This window comes from Passer montanus, unplaced genomic scaffold (genome assembly GCF_014805655.1).
Source record: "Passer montanus isolate IOZ18808 unplaced genomic scaffold, ASM1480565v1 scaffold1, whole genome shotgun sequence".
Classification (NCBI taxonomy): Eukaryota; Metazoa; Chordata; class Aves; order Passeriformes; family Passeridae; genus Passer; species Passer montanus.
Window position 1 is genome coordinate 26,736,236 of NW_024356504.1, and position 11,071 is coordinate 26,747,306.

The 11,071-nt window shown below is 46.5% G+C and overlaps 1 protein-coding gene and 1 long non-coding RNA gene across 2 annotated transcripts in view; one reads left to right on the plus strand and one right to left on the minus strand.

The window, feature by feature from the left end:
- The window catches only part of KIF5C (kinesin family member 5C), a 72,756-nt gene extending 64,710 nt beyond the window's left edge, over positions 1-8,046 (plus strand). The window contains exons 25-26 of the mRNA XM_039700032.1: positions 947-1,060; positions 4,152-8,046. Coding sequence (XP_039555966.1) covers positions 947-1,053 — 107 coding nt within the window. The 3' untranslated portion in view covers positions 1,054-1,060; positions 4,152-8,046. The remainder of the gene's footprint in view (positions 1-946; positions 1,061-4,151) is intronic.
- On the minus strand, positions 6,609-9,834 carry LOC120497925. Its single transcript, XR_005626593.1, has 2 exons — positions 9,706-9,834; positions 6,609-8,431 (listed from the first exon to the last, which is right to left on the minus strand). It is a non-coding gene; the product is annotated as an uncharacterized LOC120497925 (long non-coding RNA).
- Positions 9,835-11,071: the final 1,237 nt, after the last annotated feature.

Below are 11,071 nucleotides of genomic sequence, written 5' to 3' on the forward strand. Positions count from 1 at the left end.
GAGCTAAAGGGGCTGCCCACGTGCTTCAGGCTCGGGTGGTTGCTGGGGGTTGAGGGGAGGGAGTAAAACATAGGGGTTGCTTCTCCCCTGCTGCACAGGAATCTTCAAAGGCCTCGCTTTTTCATGGAATTTGCCCCACCTCGAGTTTAAAGAGGCTCTGCTGTTCCACTGGGTAAATAAAGGGCATAATGGGTCTTGTGTGCCCTTCTAGTGACCTGAAAACTTGTCTCCTTAAATTAGTCTCTGACTTTCTTCCTCCTCCTCCCCCTGCACGCTCCCTCTCTGCTTTCATTCTTTCCTTGCCTTGCTGAACCTTGTCCATTTCTCTTTTTTCCCCCTGATTACTCCTCCATGTGATTTAATTCCAAAAAATCTTCCTTTGTACTCCAGATATTGATATATCTCCCAGGCACAATGTAAAGCGTGCGCACAACAGAAGCATGGGGCAATTCTTGGAATGATTTCTTGGGATTAAAAAGGATAATGGTTTAGATGGAGATGACAATATTGGGATATTAAATCTTGAGGGGGAATCACACAGCACAAAGTGTCACCTCCTGAATGCTTCCTCTTGTAGGAAACCATCCAAGCTTTTTCATGACATCTTCTGGAATGGTGTAAATTAGACATAAAAACTGCCTCACTGCCCACCAAGTGACTTCCCTCTGTTGTTGGACAGTCCAGAATCTTTGCAGATCCAACGCATGGGAAGGTGGAAGGGCTTTGCCAGCAGGAAAAAGGATCTGCTAGCAGGAAAAAGGATGTGCCAGCAGGAAAATGGGTGTATTTGTTGTTGGCCAAAGCAGGGAGTGCTGTGTTCTGCACAGCTGGATCAGAAACCACTGAGTTGGGAAACAGTGGGGTTTCCCTTGGAGGAGAAGGGGAGGTGGGAAGCTAAAATGGGAAAGGTAAAATGTCTTGTTTGGTGCCTCCTTCCCCTGTGCAGCCAAGCCCATCCGCCCTGGTCACTACCCAGCGTCCTCTCCGACGGCCGTCCACGCCATCCGAGGGGGAGGGATGTCCAACTCCAGCTACTACCACAACACCAAATAAACGAGAGGTAAGGCCCGAGTAACTTACTCACCTCTTCTCCCACTGATCACGCAGTTCCCTTATATTTCATCTTGCTTTTAGGAGATCCACAGTAATTTTTTTTCTATTTTTAGTAGTTGTTTGCTGATAATTACAATACTCGTTAATTGAGTGCCTGTTAAGAGGCTTTGCCAGCTGCTGAGGAGAGGTTTTATTTTAATGACTTAGCACTTAAAAGTTTTTTAAAAACTGCTCTGGTAAATCTGGACCAAAATTCACACACAGAGGTATGAAACTCATGTAGTAAAAATACAGATCCAGAGGTTCCTTCTGCCAGCATCATCTTCTGCTTTCTGTACCATGGATGTGTTTCTATGTTGGGATATTCTAGCCTGGGATAGGGGTAGAGCAGCTGTCAGTGGCAACAAGCAACATCTCCAAATTTGAGTGTCACCATTTGGCACACTTTGCACTCTTAGTTCTCTTCATTAAAATAAAAAAAAAAATCCCTAAATATTTTACTTTAATTGCCAGGGCTTGAGAGTTTCTCCTAAGCAAAAGATGAGCAGCATATTCCCAGGAGACTGTTCCATGGACTCCATCCTGCCATTTCTTTCTTTACATGCTCATTATTGGAGAGATTTTTTATCTGCATTATTTTACATGATCACTTTATGCCACAGACATGCCAAGAGCCGGATGGCAGCGGGTGGCTGAGAAAAGCAGCCTGGGGACAGCAAACTTGTCCCTCCAAGTTTGGCTTTCTGCCCTCCTTGAGGATTAATTCTGTCTCACAACTCTCTTTATGGTCTGTGGTCTCCTTGAGGCATTCTTGGTTGTTTTTAGCTTTTTTTGGGGAGTGTTTCATGTCAGGCTTGCATGCCAAGCATCCATCACGCCACACTCAAGCTGTTATTGTGCTGGGGGATTGTTCCTGCTCATTGTGTTTGCCATGAGCTTCCAGCAACAAATATTTCCTCTGTGGATAAATTAGGGCAAGGCTTTGCTGAGTGGTTTTGTCCATTCTGGTCTGAAATTGGCTTTTCCACCTCAGGAGTGAGGTGCCTCTGCCCATCTGCTTCATTGCATTCCCACCTCTGTGACCTGGCAAAAAGTGGGATACAGAGCCTTGTCAAGGATTTCTAAACATTTCTTGTAACAGCTACTCTGAGGGGGAAAAGCTGCCACCTGCCTCAAGTAAATGCACCTTTAATTTGCCAGCTGCAGTGAAATGAAGAGTCAGACTCAAACAGGCCACACGTGTCAGGTGAACAACTGTAGATTAATGAAAGGTATTAATGAAATAACCACACTTCAAACTAGATGGGTTTGTAATAACAAGGCAGGACTGTGGAAGCCAAGAAAAAGCAATCAGGAGGCATAAAATACCAGATATTTCAGATGTTGAGGTTTAAATTTGAGGGCTATGGAGATGAGCAGGTTCAGGCCATGTTGCAGAGGAGCACCAGGGAAAATGAGGCTGGAGTAAAAGAAGATGGAACATACCAGGAGAAACTGGATAAAGTTACAGCTTGGGGTTTCTGGAAAAAACAGGAAAAATTTGGAAACCAAATGGCAGCCCTAGAGGTTGGAAAGAAACCATTTCAACAATGTGTTCTAGATTTTTTGCTCACATCCAGAAATAAGTGTGGAAGGTGTAGTCCAGGAGGCTGCAGCGTGATTGGAGAAGGTCAGTTCTCCTCAGTTTTGGTCCTTTGGTTAAGAATTTTATTGGCAAATTCCAAGTATTTGGCTGCCAAAATTGGGAGTATCTGAGCAACCTGAATTCTGAGCCTGGATGGAAACCCAGGGGTTGGAGTAAGGGTGTTAGTAAAGGTGCTGCCAGTGCAGGGAGAACTTCATCCAGATTTTTTCCTGATTATTGTTCAGACATTCCTAGGCTCTGCAGAAAGTGCTTTGGAATGGGGCAGCTCTACCCAGCTGGCACTAGAACAAAACTCTCTTTTGTAGTCATTTAACAGCAGAGAAATAAAATTGAAGTTCCTGTTTCAACATTTGCTGAGGAGAGATTTATCTTGTGTTCATTCATTATTCACCATAAAGATAAAAGACACTTAGTGCTGTTAGACTGGTCGGTGGTTATGATTGATTAACCCAGCAGATGGAAGAGAAAGAAATGTGGGTTTTAATAAAATGTGCTTGTATAATGTGCATATATAAAATTATAGAGTATATTTTTATAATATTATCATGATATTATATATGAGATATTTCAGGTTTTTCTGTAAACACTTATTTTATATATGTGTATATATATCAGGAAAATATTTCTGTCAGGAGACAGAGAACAGAAGGATTGGTTTGAATTTGTATTTTTTCATCCTTTTGATTTTATAATTTTCAAATTCTGCTGCTGTTACTTTCCCCCCTCCCACCTTATTACATGAGATAAAAACACACCAGCTCTTCAGCACATCCAATGAGCCAAGAGAAAAATCCCATGAAAGGAAGAGAAAATTAAAGGGGAAAAAAAAGTTGGAGTGTTTGTGGGAAATGGATTTGTAGAAAATTCTTAAAACTTGATAGAAGGTTCACATAGTGTGTATCTGTATGTAAACTTTGAGATAAGAAATGTTGATTTAGAAATACCATGGAATAGGACAGACATTGTTGAGAGAGAAATGGAACTAGAAATAAATTTCAAGGGATGGTTTTGTAAAAAAAGACTGGATACTTTGGAGAAACAGAACTATGAAAGATGTATTGTAGCAGGACTCATGAGGGGTAATTTTATATTATTGGCTTTAAGGCATTTGTAGTATGATGTGGTAAAAGCTGATAGGCTAAGAAAGGTTTATATTGTTTTGTAATTAGGAAATAGTTGGGTTTTGATTGTGATGGTGTGAATTTTAACACATGTTGAGAATTTTTTACAAATCCATTTCCCACAGTGTTTGGGTGAGACATAACTCCAGGCTGCAGAGGTGGCAGGGAGTGAATTCCATCAGGATCACTGGCTCATTTTGTGAGACCCAAATTCCATAACTTTTTAAAACGTGATTGCAGATCTTTGTTTGCTGCCCATCCCATTTGGGCGCTCTGCTTTCCAACCCCCCAAACCCACTAATTTCCCTTCCCTTTCTCGCTCTCTCTGGCAGGTCAGTTCCACTTAGCATGTTAAGGACTGTCATTAAGTCACATTAGTTTCTTTTTTGCCCCTCTCCAACCCGGCCCACGTCCTGCCCATCCTGCGCTTCCCACGGCCGGCGGCGACGCCCCGCTCCAGGTACTCCGAGCTTCGTAGGATCTCCACGTGTACAGAAGTGTCCAGCTCAGCTCCTCCAGATCCTTGTACAGTGTCTGGAACATCCCCACCTCAGTAAGGATGATAGGGAGTCTGCCACTCCGAATTCCACCACCCCTTGGCGCTGCTTAGGTTGGGGCTTCTCCACTCAGAGTGATGCTTTTGGTTTGTTTTTTTTCCGAGTCCTCCGTTGGCATCGGTAATTCCCGACTTCTGGCATCAAGGAATTAATTACTCAATGACCAAGTGCCATCAAAGGCAGGTGATTGTGCTCTGTCATGACTGATTTCCTGTATAATATACATATTATTTTATATTTTTAGGGGATGAAAATGTGCTGCTATGTGGTTTAATTTTACTGCTTAACATTTTCAGAAGGAAATTTCCCCAAAGAACCATTTGTAATATCCTGATTTAAAAAAAAAAATATCTTTGGACTGTATAAAATAACCTTTATTGCAGTACCTGGTAAAGAACAAATGGGATGCAGAGAAATCTGTTAGTATAGATGTAGGATTTGAAGTTTGGTAGTTCCATGAATTTATCTGTGTGACCTGTTTCAAAATTCAGCTCCTATTCCCTTGTAGTTCTCCCTACAGTGGTGGGTTTTCCTGGAGTGGGACGGCTTAGCCACGTGTTTGTAAGAGTTGTTCCCTAGGAGTTTTTGAAGGATTTCAGAATGCTGTGGAAATCTTGCCTTGGAAAATCCGACCAGCATCTCCCCCCTCCTCCTTTCCCCAGACAAGCCCTGATCTGTTCACACCGGAATTCAGATCCCGGAGGGAACAGTCCCCTACCAGAACAAAGGAAAATAAAATCCCCCAAACCTTTCCTTAGAAAAAATCCTAAAGGAGGTGAGAGTTGTACACTCGAACTGTCCTTTGTAGAACAAATTTGGGAATTTTTTTTGCTGGGATGTGAGGAGCCCGTTTCCAGGGGAAGGGAATGTCTTTCTAAGCCATTATATCCACACATCCTGTGGAAGATCCAGAGGGAAGGAAAAGCCTTCCCTGGATCTCTCAGACAGCAAATTTCCATCTTCCCAGCAAGGGGGCACTGGAATTGCTCTGGGAAGGTTCTGCTGGCAGGCAGAAGGTGCTGCTCCTCCTTTTCCTCCTCCTCCTCCTCCTCCCTCCCTCCCCATCTCCTGGGGCAGGTGGGACTCCAGGAAGCCGGGATTCCAGGAAGGCTCCAGGAAGCTGGAATTCCAGGAAAGCTCCAGCCGAGCGTAGCCCTCTGGTCTTCTTTTGCAGACGTTTGCTCTTTTTTAATTTGAGATTGATTGGGATTTTTTTTTAATTTCTGAATGTGTAGGTGTAGAGCTCTTCAGTTCCGTAGAGCGTTTTGGAAGATTGTGAGTTGACTTTAGGTATTTTTTTCTACTGAAATTAGGGTGTTGCAAAGTAAGTTAAACTTAATTTAACTGGTTTTTGTTTTTTGTTTTTTGAGGTGTGTTTTTTTTTAATGTTGCACTATTTTGGGGGAGCATTTTGCTAAACATATTTAATGAAGTTGCAGATTTGCATGTATTTAATTTATTTTGTATTTTCCAAAGTTTTATATTTTCTTTCGTTACGTGCATGTGCACTGCCAGAAGAATGAACTGTGAACTTGCCATATGCAATCTTTAATAAAATCACTAACTCAGAACTCCTCTGTGCTATCTTACCAGCTGGTCAGAGCTGAGCTTTCTACTAGGAATTAATAATCCTCTTGTTTTGGTTCTAGGAAAAGATCCCAAGCTTATTTGCTGTCGAAGATTTTTGTACTGTAGGCAAACTTTTTGTTGTGTCTCTCAGAGTTCGGTACAGAATTCTATTGTAAATGCAGCATTCATGACAACAAAAAGGTCTGGATTCCTCAAGGCATCACCAGGAATTTTTGGGGACAGTTCTGCCAGCTCCCTGCAGCTTGAGGGAGAAGTGAACTTGGACATCTCTTCCTCGTGCTGGTGCTGATCAGCCAGTCAGTGCCACCAGCAGCAAAACGACGAAGTTTCTCCAAGTTCCCTTTTACACCAACACTGCAGGAGGACTTTCAGCAGTGCCCCAAAGATGCCTTGGCCTAAAATCCTCAAAATTAAATACCCGAGATATCTGATAGTTGGAAATTACAAATTCTCACTTGAACATACTCTGCTTGTATCAATTTTTATTTTTGAAGCCTATTTTAATTAGGCAACTTCAGTTTGTACCGCGTGTTGTATATTCAACTTTTGTACCATTTCTAAGGCTTTCACATTTTATATCTGGAAAGGAAAACCACACATCTGCTCTGCAGAGATCAGAACCTGTCTCTTGCTGTTTCCTGACCCCATCTTCCTTTCTTTGCTCTTTGAGTGTTGTGTTCTATTTATTCCAGGCTCATTTTTAAAGTTGTGGTTTGTACAGCGCAAATGAAATTTCACATCCAAAAATGTCATGCATGGGACAAACTGGGATGGAAATACCATTCCCAAATGGAAAACGGATTTCAGATGGAACTAAAGTGCATATTGTTCTTTTTGCTAGTAATTGAAAAGTATTTCTGGCTCACTTGAGCTTCTCTTATTGATATGTTCAAATATCCTGTGTTTGTCCTTGAGTTTACGTTTCATCGACTTGTTTTCTGGAAAGCAAGGAAAGTTTTAAGCTTGGAAAGACCTTGGCTGATGCATTTTTAAGTTTTGTATTAAACTCAACAAGGGTGAGAGCTGGATTATCCTGAAGATGCTGAAAACTTAAAAATAAGTCACCAAAAAAATTTTGCTACAACAATTCGCGCCCACAGAGCCTTGAGTAGCTTTTCAGTTTCACTTTATAAAGCCTAACGGACTAAGATGCACATTTGTCTGAAATCTTTATAAATTATAGAATCATGGAACAGTTTGGTTGGAAGGGATTTTATAGAACAGCTGATGGCAGGGACACCTTCCACTGTCCCAGGCTGCTCCAAGCCCTGCCCAGCCTGGCCTTGGACCCTTCCAGGGATCCAGGGGCAGCCACAGCTGCTCTGGGCACCCTGTGCCAGGGCCTGCCCCCCCTCACAGGATTCCTTCCCAATATCCTGTCTAACCCTGCCCTAAGGCTGGAAAATAAACGAAATCAAGATTTCTAATTTGAGCATGGTTTTATTGGAAGAACTGTTTAAACAACAGCGACGCAGGTCCGAAAGAAAAGGGCTCACCAGATTCCCCTCGCTGGAGGAGAAATACCTCACATAACCATGCCTGAAGTACTCCTCCACGGGGGGACACAGAGGGAAAGGAGTGGGCAGGATAATCTGGATCTCCCCTTGCTTTGGTTTTGTCCTCTGTGTGCCTGCAGGAGCCGTCCATCCGCTGTGCGGGATGGAGGCCCCCGGGCTGAGGCACTGCGTAGAGTTAGCCCTGTCTAGTCTGTAAAGTGTGTAACGTGTACTGCAGATGTGTATTCTCTGGGCTCTATGTATCTTTACAGTAGTGTTCAATTTAGGAGAAAAAAAAAAAGAAGAGAAAAACAAAACAAAAAAAAAAGATAAATAAATGGTGGACACGTTTTGCTGGTAACAAGGGGAAATTTTTTTATTTTTTTTTTTTGCCATTGCATCAAATGATGCTGAACTGTATTAAACTCTTGATAGCAGACCTGAACCCTCCTCCTCCCCCCAGCCCGTGGAGAGAAGTCTTTTATCTTCGTGCTGAAGTTCTGTCGGAGATGGATGGATACACTGGCAGACTGCATGATGTATCATTCGAAATCCGTTACAGTGGAAAATAAAACTGAACTGAACTCTGCCGTGTGGGCCTGGTGTGACACGGGACAGGGCACTCCGTGCAGCAGCGACAGCTCCCTGTGACAGGGACAGGGCTGAGGGCATGCCTGGAGCTGTGTCCGGGCATGTTTAGGGTGGGTGTCAGGGCAAGGCTCTTCCCCATGGGGTGCTGGCACTGCCCAGGCTCCCAGGGAATGGGCACAGCCCCAGAGCTCCTGGAGAATTTAGAGATCGCTCCCAGGGATGCTCAGGGTGGGATTTTGGGGTGCCTGTGCCGGGACAGGGGCTGGATCCATGATCCTGTGGGTCCCTCCCAGCTGTGGATGTTCCCAGATTCCATTCAGTGGAACCACACTCCAAAGTGGGCTGAGTCCCCGCTGGATTTCAGCTTTCCTTCTGAACCTGTAGAAAGGAATTCACAAAATGATAAAATCCCAGACTGGTTTGGGTTGGAATGGACCTTAAAGCTCATCCCATTCCACCACTGCCATGGGCAGGGACTCCTTCCACTGTCCCAGGTTGCTCCAAGCCCTGTCCAATCTGGATTTGGACACTGACAGGGATCCAGGGGCACTAATTAAAAGATTTGGGTGACTGGAGAATGAACACAGCAGAGTTTTAATTTTTTTTTTTTAATAAATAATTTCATCCTCTGTACTACCTCTCCATGGATATATTCCTTCTTCCTCCTCTTTTTCATTAGCCTGGAGGATGACAGGGAGACTCTTCCCTTGTGCATGTATTTCCATTTTTATAGGAATATTACACTCACTTTATGTAAAAATTTGTGTGTCCCTGCCACTTCCCTAAAGTCATACTTGGGAGCTTTAGAAACAGCTTATTTCCAGTAATTATTACTCTGAGCATTTCACAATTAAATCATTACTTTTCTTCTCAGCAATGCAAATTCTGGGTGCTCCAAGGTTTCTGTAGGAATGGATTGCTCACGTCTTTTTTTTTTTTTTTGCTGCTGAGTAGACTCGAATTATGTGGTTTTTGCACCATAAAAACATAAACAGACTTAGAAATTAGTCCAGTAAAATTTGGGGTCGATTGTTAAAAATGCTGAATAAATTTTGGATTGTGACAAATGTTGGTTTCAATGCACAAGAGGCACTTCCTCCCCCTCTGAGAAGCTCCAGCAGGATGAGGATGGCTCCACCTGGGTAAAAGAGGCTTTCCAGTGGAGATGGTTTATATTAAGGACAGCAGGTGGGAAGTCCAAACATTCCCCAAAAGTCCTGCAGAGGAAGGCAAACACTGCAGGGTGCCAGAGCTCCTTCCATGAGTCAAAAAATATTCACCCTTCAAGATCTCCTCGATAAAGCTCATGCCTGGAGGACGAACTCAATTAGAGAGCAGACTGCTTGCAAGTGTATCCCTACAATTTCGTTTTCGGAATGTGGGATTGCAGCTGTTAATTAACGCTATGAAAACAGCACTAATTACTGTATCCATTTCCAAGATCCACCTTTCGCAAGAGCGCAGGGAAAACAAAGGAATGGGAGTTGCATCCCTAGAAAAAGACCCACCGCAAGGCTGCCGCTGATTCAAACACTTAGCTCAAACTGAAACACTTTAAATTTACTTTCCAGCAGAGCCGATCCCTAGGGAAGCTGCATTTATCCTAAAATGAGGATATTCGGTAGTTCGGGATCCGGATCCCTGATGCTCACCTTGATGCGCTCTGATGGAAAACAGATGCGCGGGTCCAGGGATGGGGGTGTCGGGGGGGTTTCAGCTCCAGGGACCCCCGGGAGGGTTGGGGAGCCGCCCCCTCTCCCCGCAGGTGTCGGGGTCCCGCCCTGCCCGCAGGTGCCACCGCCCCGGGGGCGGGCACGGCGTGTCCGAGCCGCCGCTCCGCCCCGGCGCCTCCTGCGCCCGCTCCGCCCGCACGGCCGGGGCGAGCACCCCGCTGTCCTGCTGTCCTGCCGCTCCCTGTCCTGCTGTCCCCGTGTCCCGGCACGGAGGGTGAGTGCGGGGAAGGGCCCGGGAGGGGAGCGCGGAGCGGGGCGGGCTCGGGGCTCGGGGTCCCGCTCCGCCGCCCCCGCTGATGCTGAGCCGCGTCCGTGCCCCGGCGGCGGCGGCACAGCGAGGTGGCACCGGAGTCCGGCTGTCCCCAGCCCCACGGGGACTGGACGGTGGCACCGGAGTCCGGGTGTCCCCAGCTCCCGGGGACTGGGAGGTGGCACCGGAATCTGGGTGTCCCCAGCTCCACGGGGACTGGAGGTGGCACCGGAGTCTGGGTGTCCCCAGCCCCATGGGGATTGGAGGGTGGCACCGGAGTCCGGGTGTCCCCAGCTCCCGGGCACAGCGAGGTGGCACTGGAATCTGGGTGTCCCCAGCCCCACGGGGACTGCAGGGCGGCACCGGAGTCCGGGTGTCCCCAGCTCCCGGGCACAGCGAGGTGGCACTGGAATCTGGGTGTCCCCAGCCCCACGGGGACTGCAGGGCGGCACCGGAGTCCGGGTGTCCCCAGCTCCTGGGGACTGGGAGGTGCCACCAAAATCTGGGTCTCCCCAGCCCCACCGGAGGGCAAAGTGGCACCAAAATCTGGGTGTCCCCAACCCCACCGGAGCGTGAAGTGGCACCAAAATCTGGGTGTCCCCAGCTCCCGGGGAGTGGGAGGTGGCACTGAAATCAGGGCGTTTCCAGCCCCCTCGGGGAGCAAGAGGTAGCACCGAAATCAGGGCGTCCTCAGCCCCACTGGAGGGCAAAGTGGCACCAAAATGTGGGTGGCCTCAGTCCCATCAGAGCACGAAATGGCACCAAAATCTGGGTGTCCCCAGCTCCCGGGGAGTGGGAGGTGGCACTGAAATCAGGATGCCTCCAGCCCCAGTGGTTTGGGGAGTGGGAGGTGACACCAAAAGGGGGTGTCCCCAGGTTTTGGGGAACGGGAGGGAGCACCAAAATCAGCGTGTCAGCAGCTCTGGTGGTTGTGGGGAGAAGGAGGTGGCACTGAAAACAGGTGTCCAGCCCTGGCAGTCTTGGGGAGCAGATTGTGGCACCTGAATGAGGTTGTCCCCAGCCACACAGCAAGCA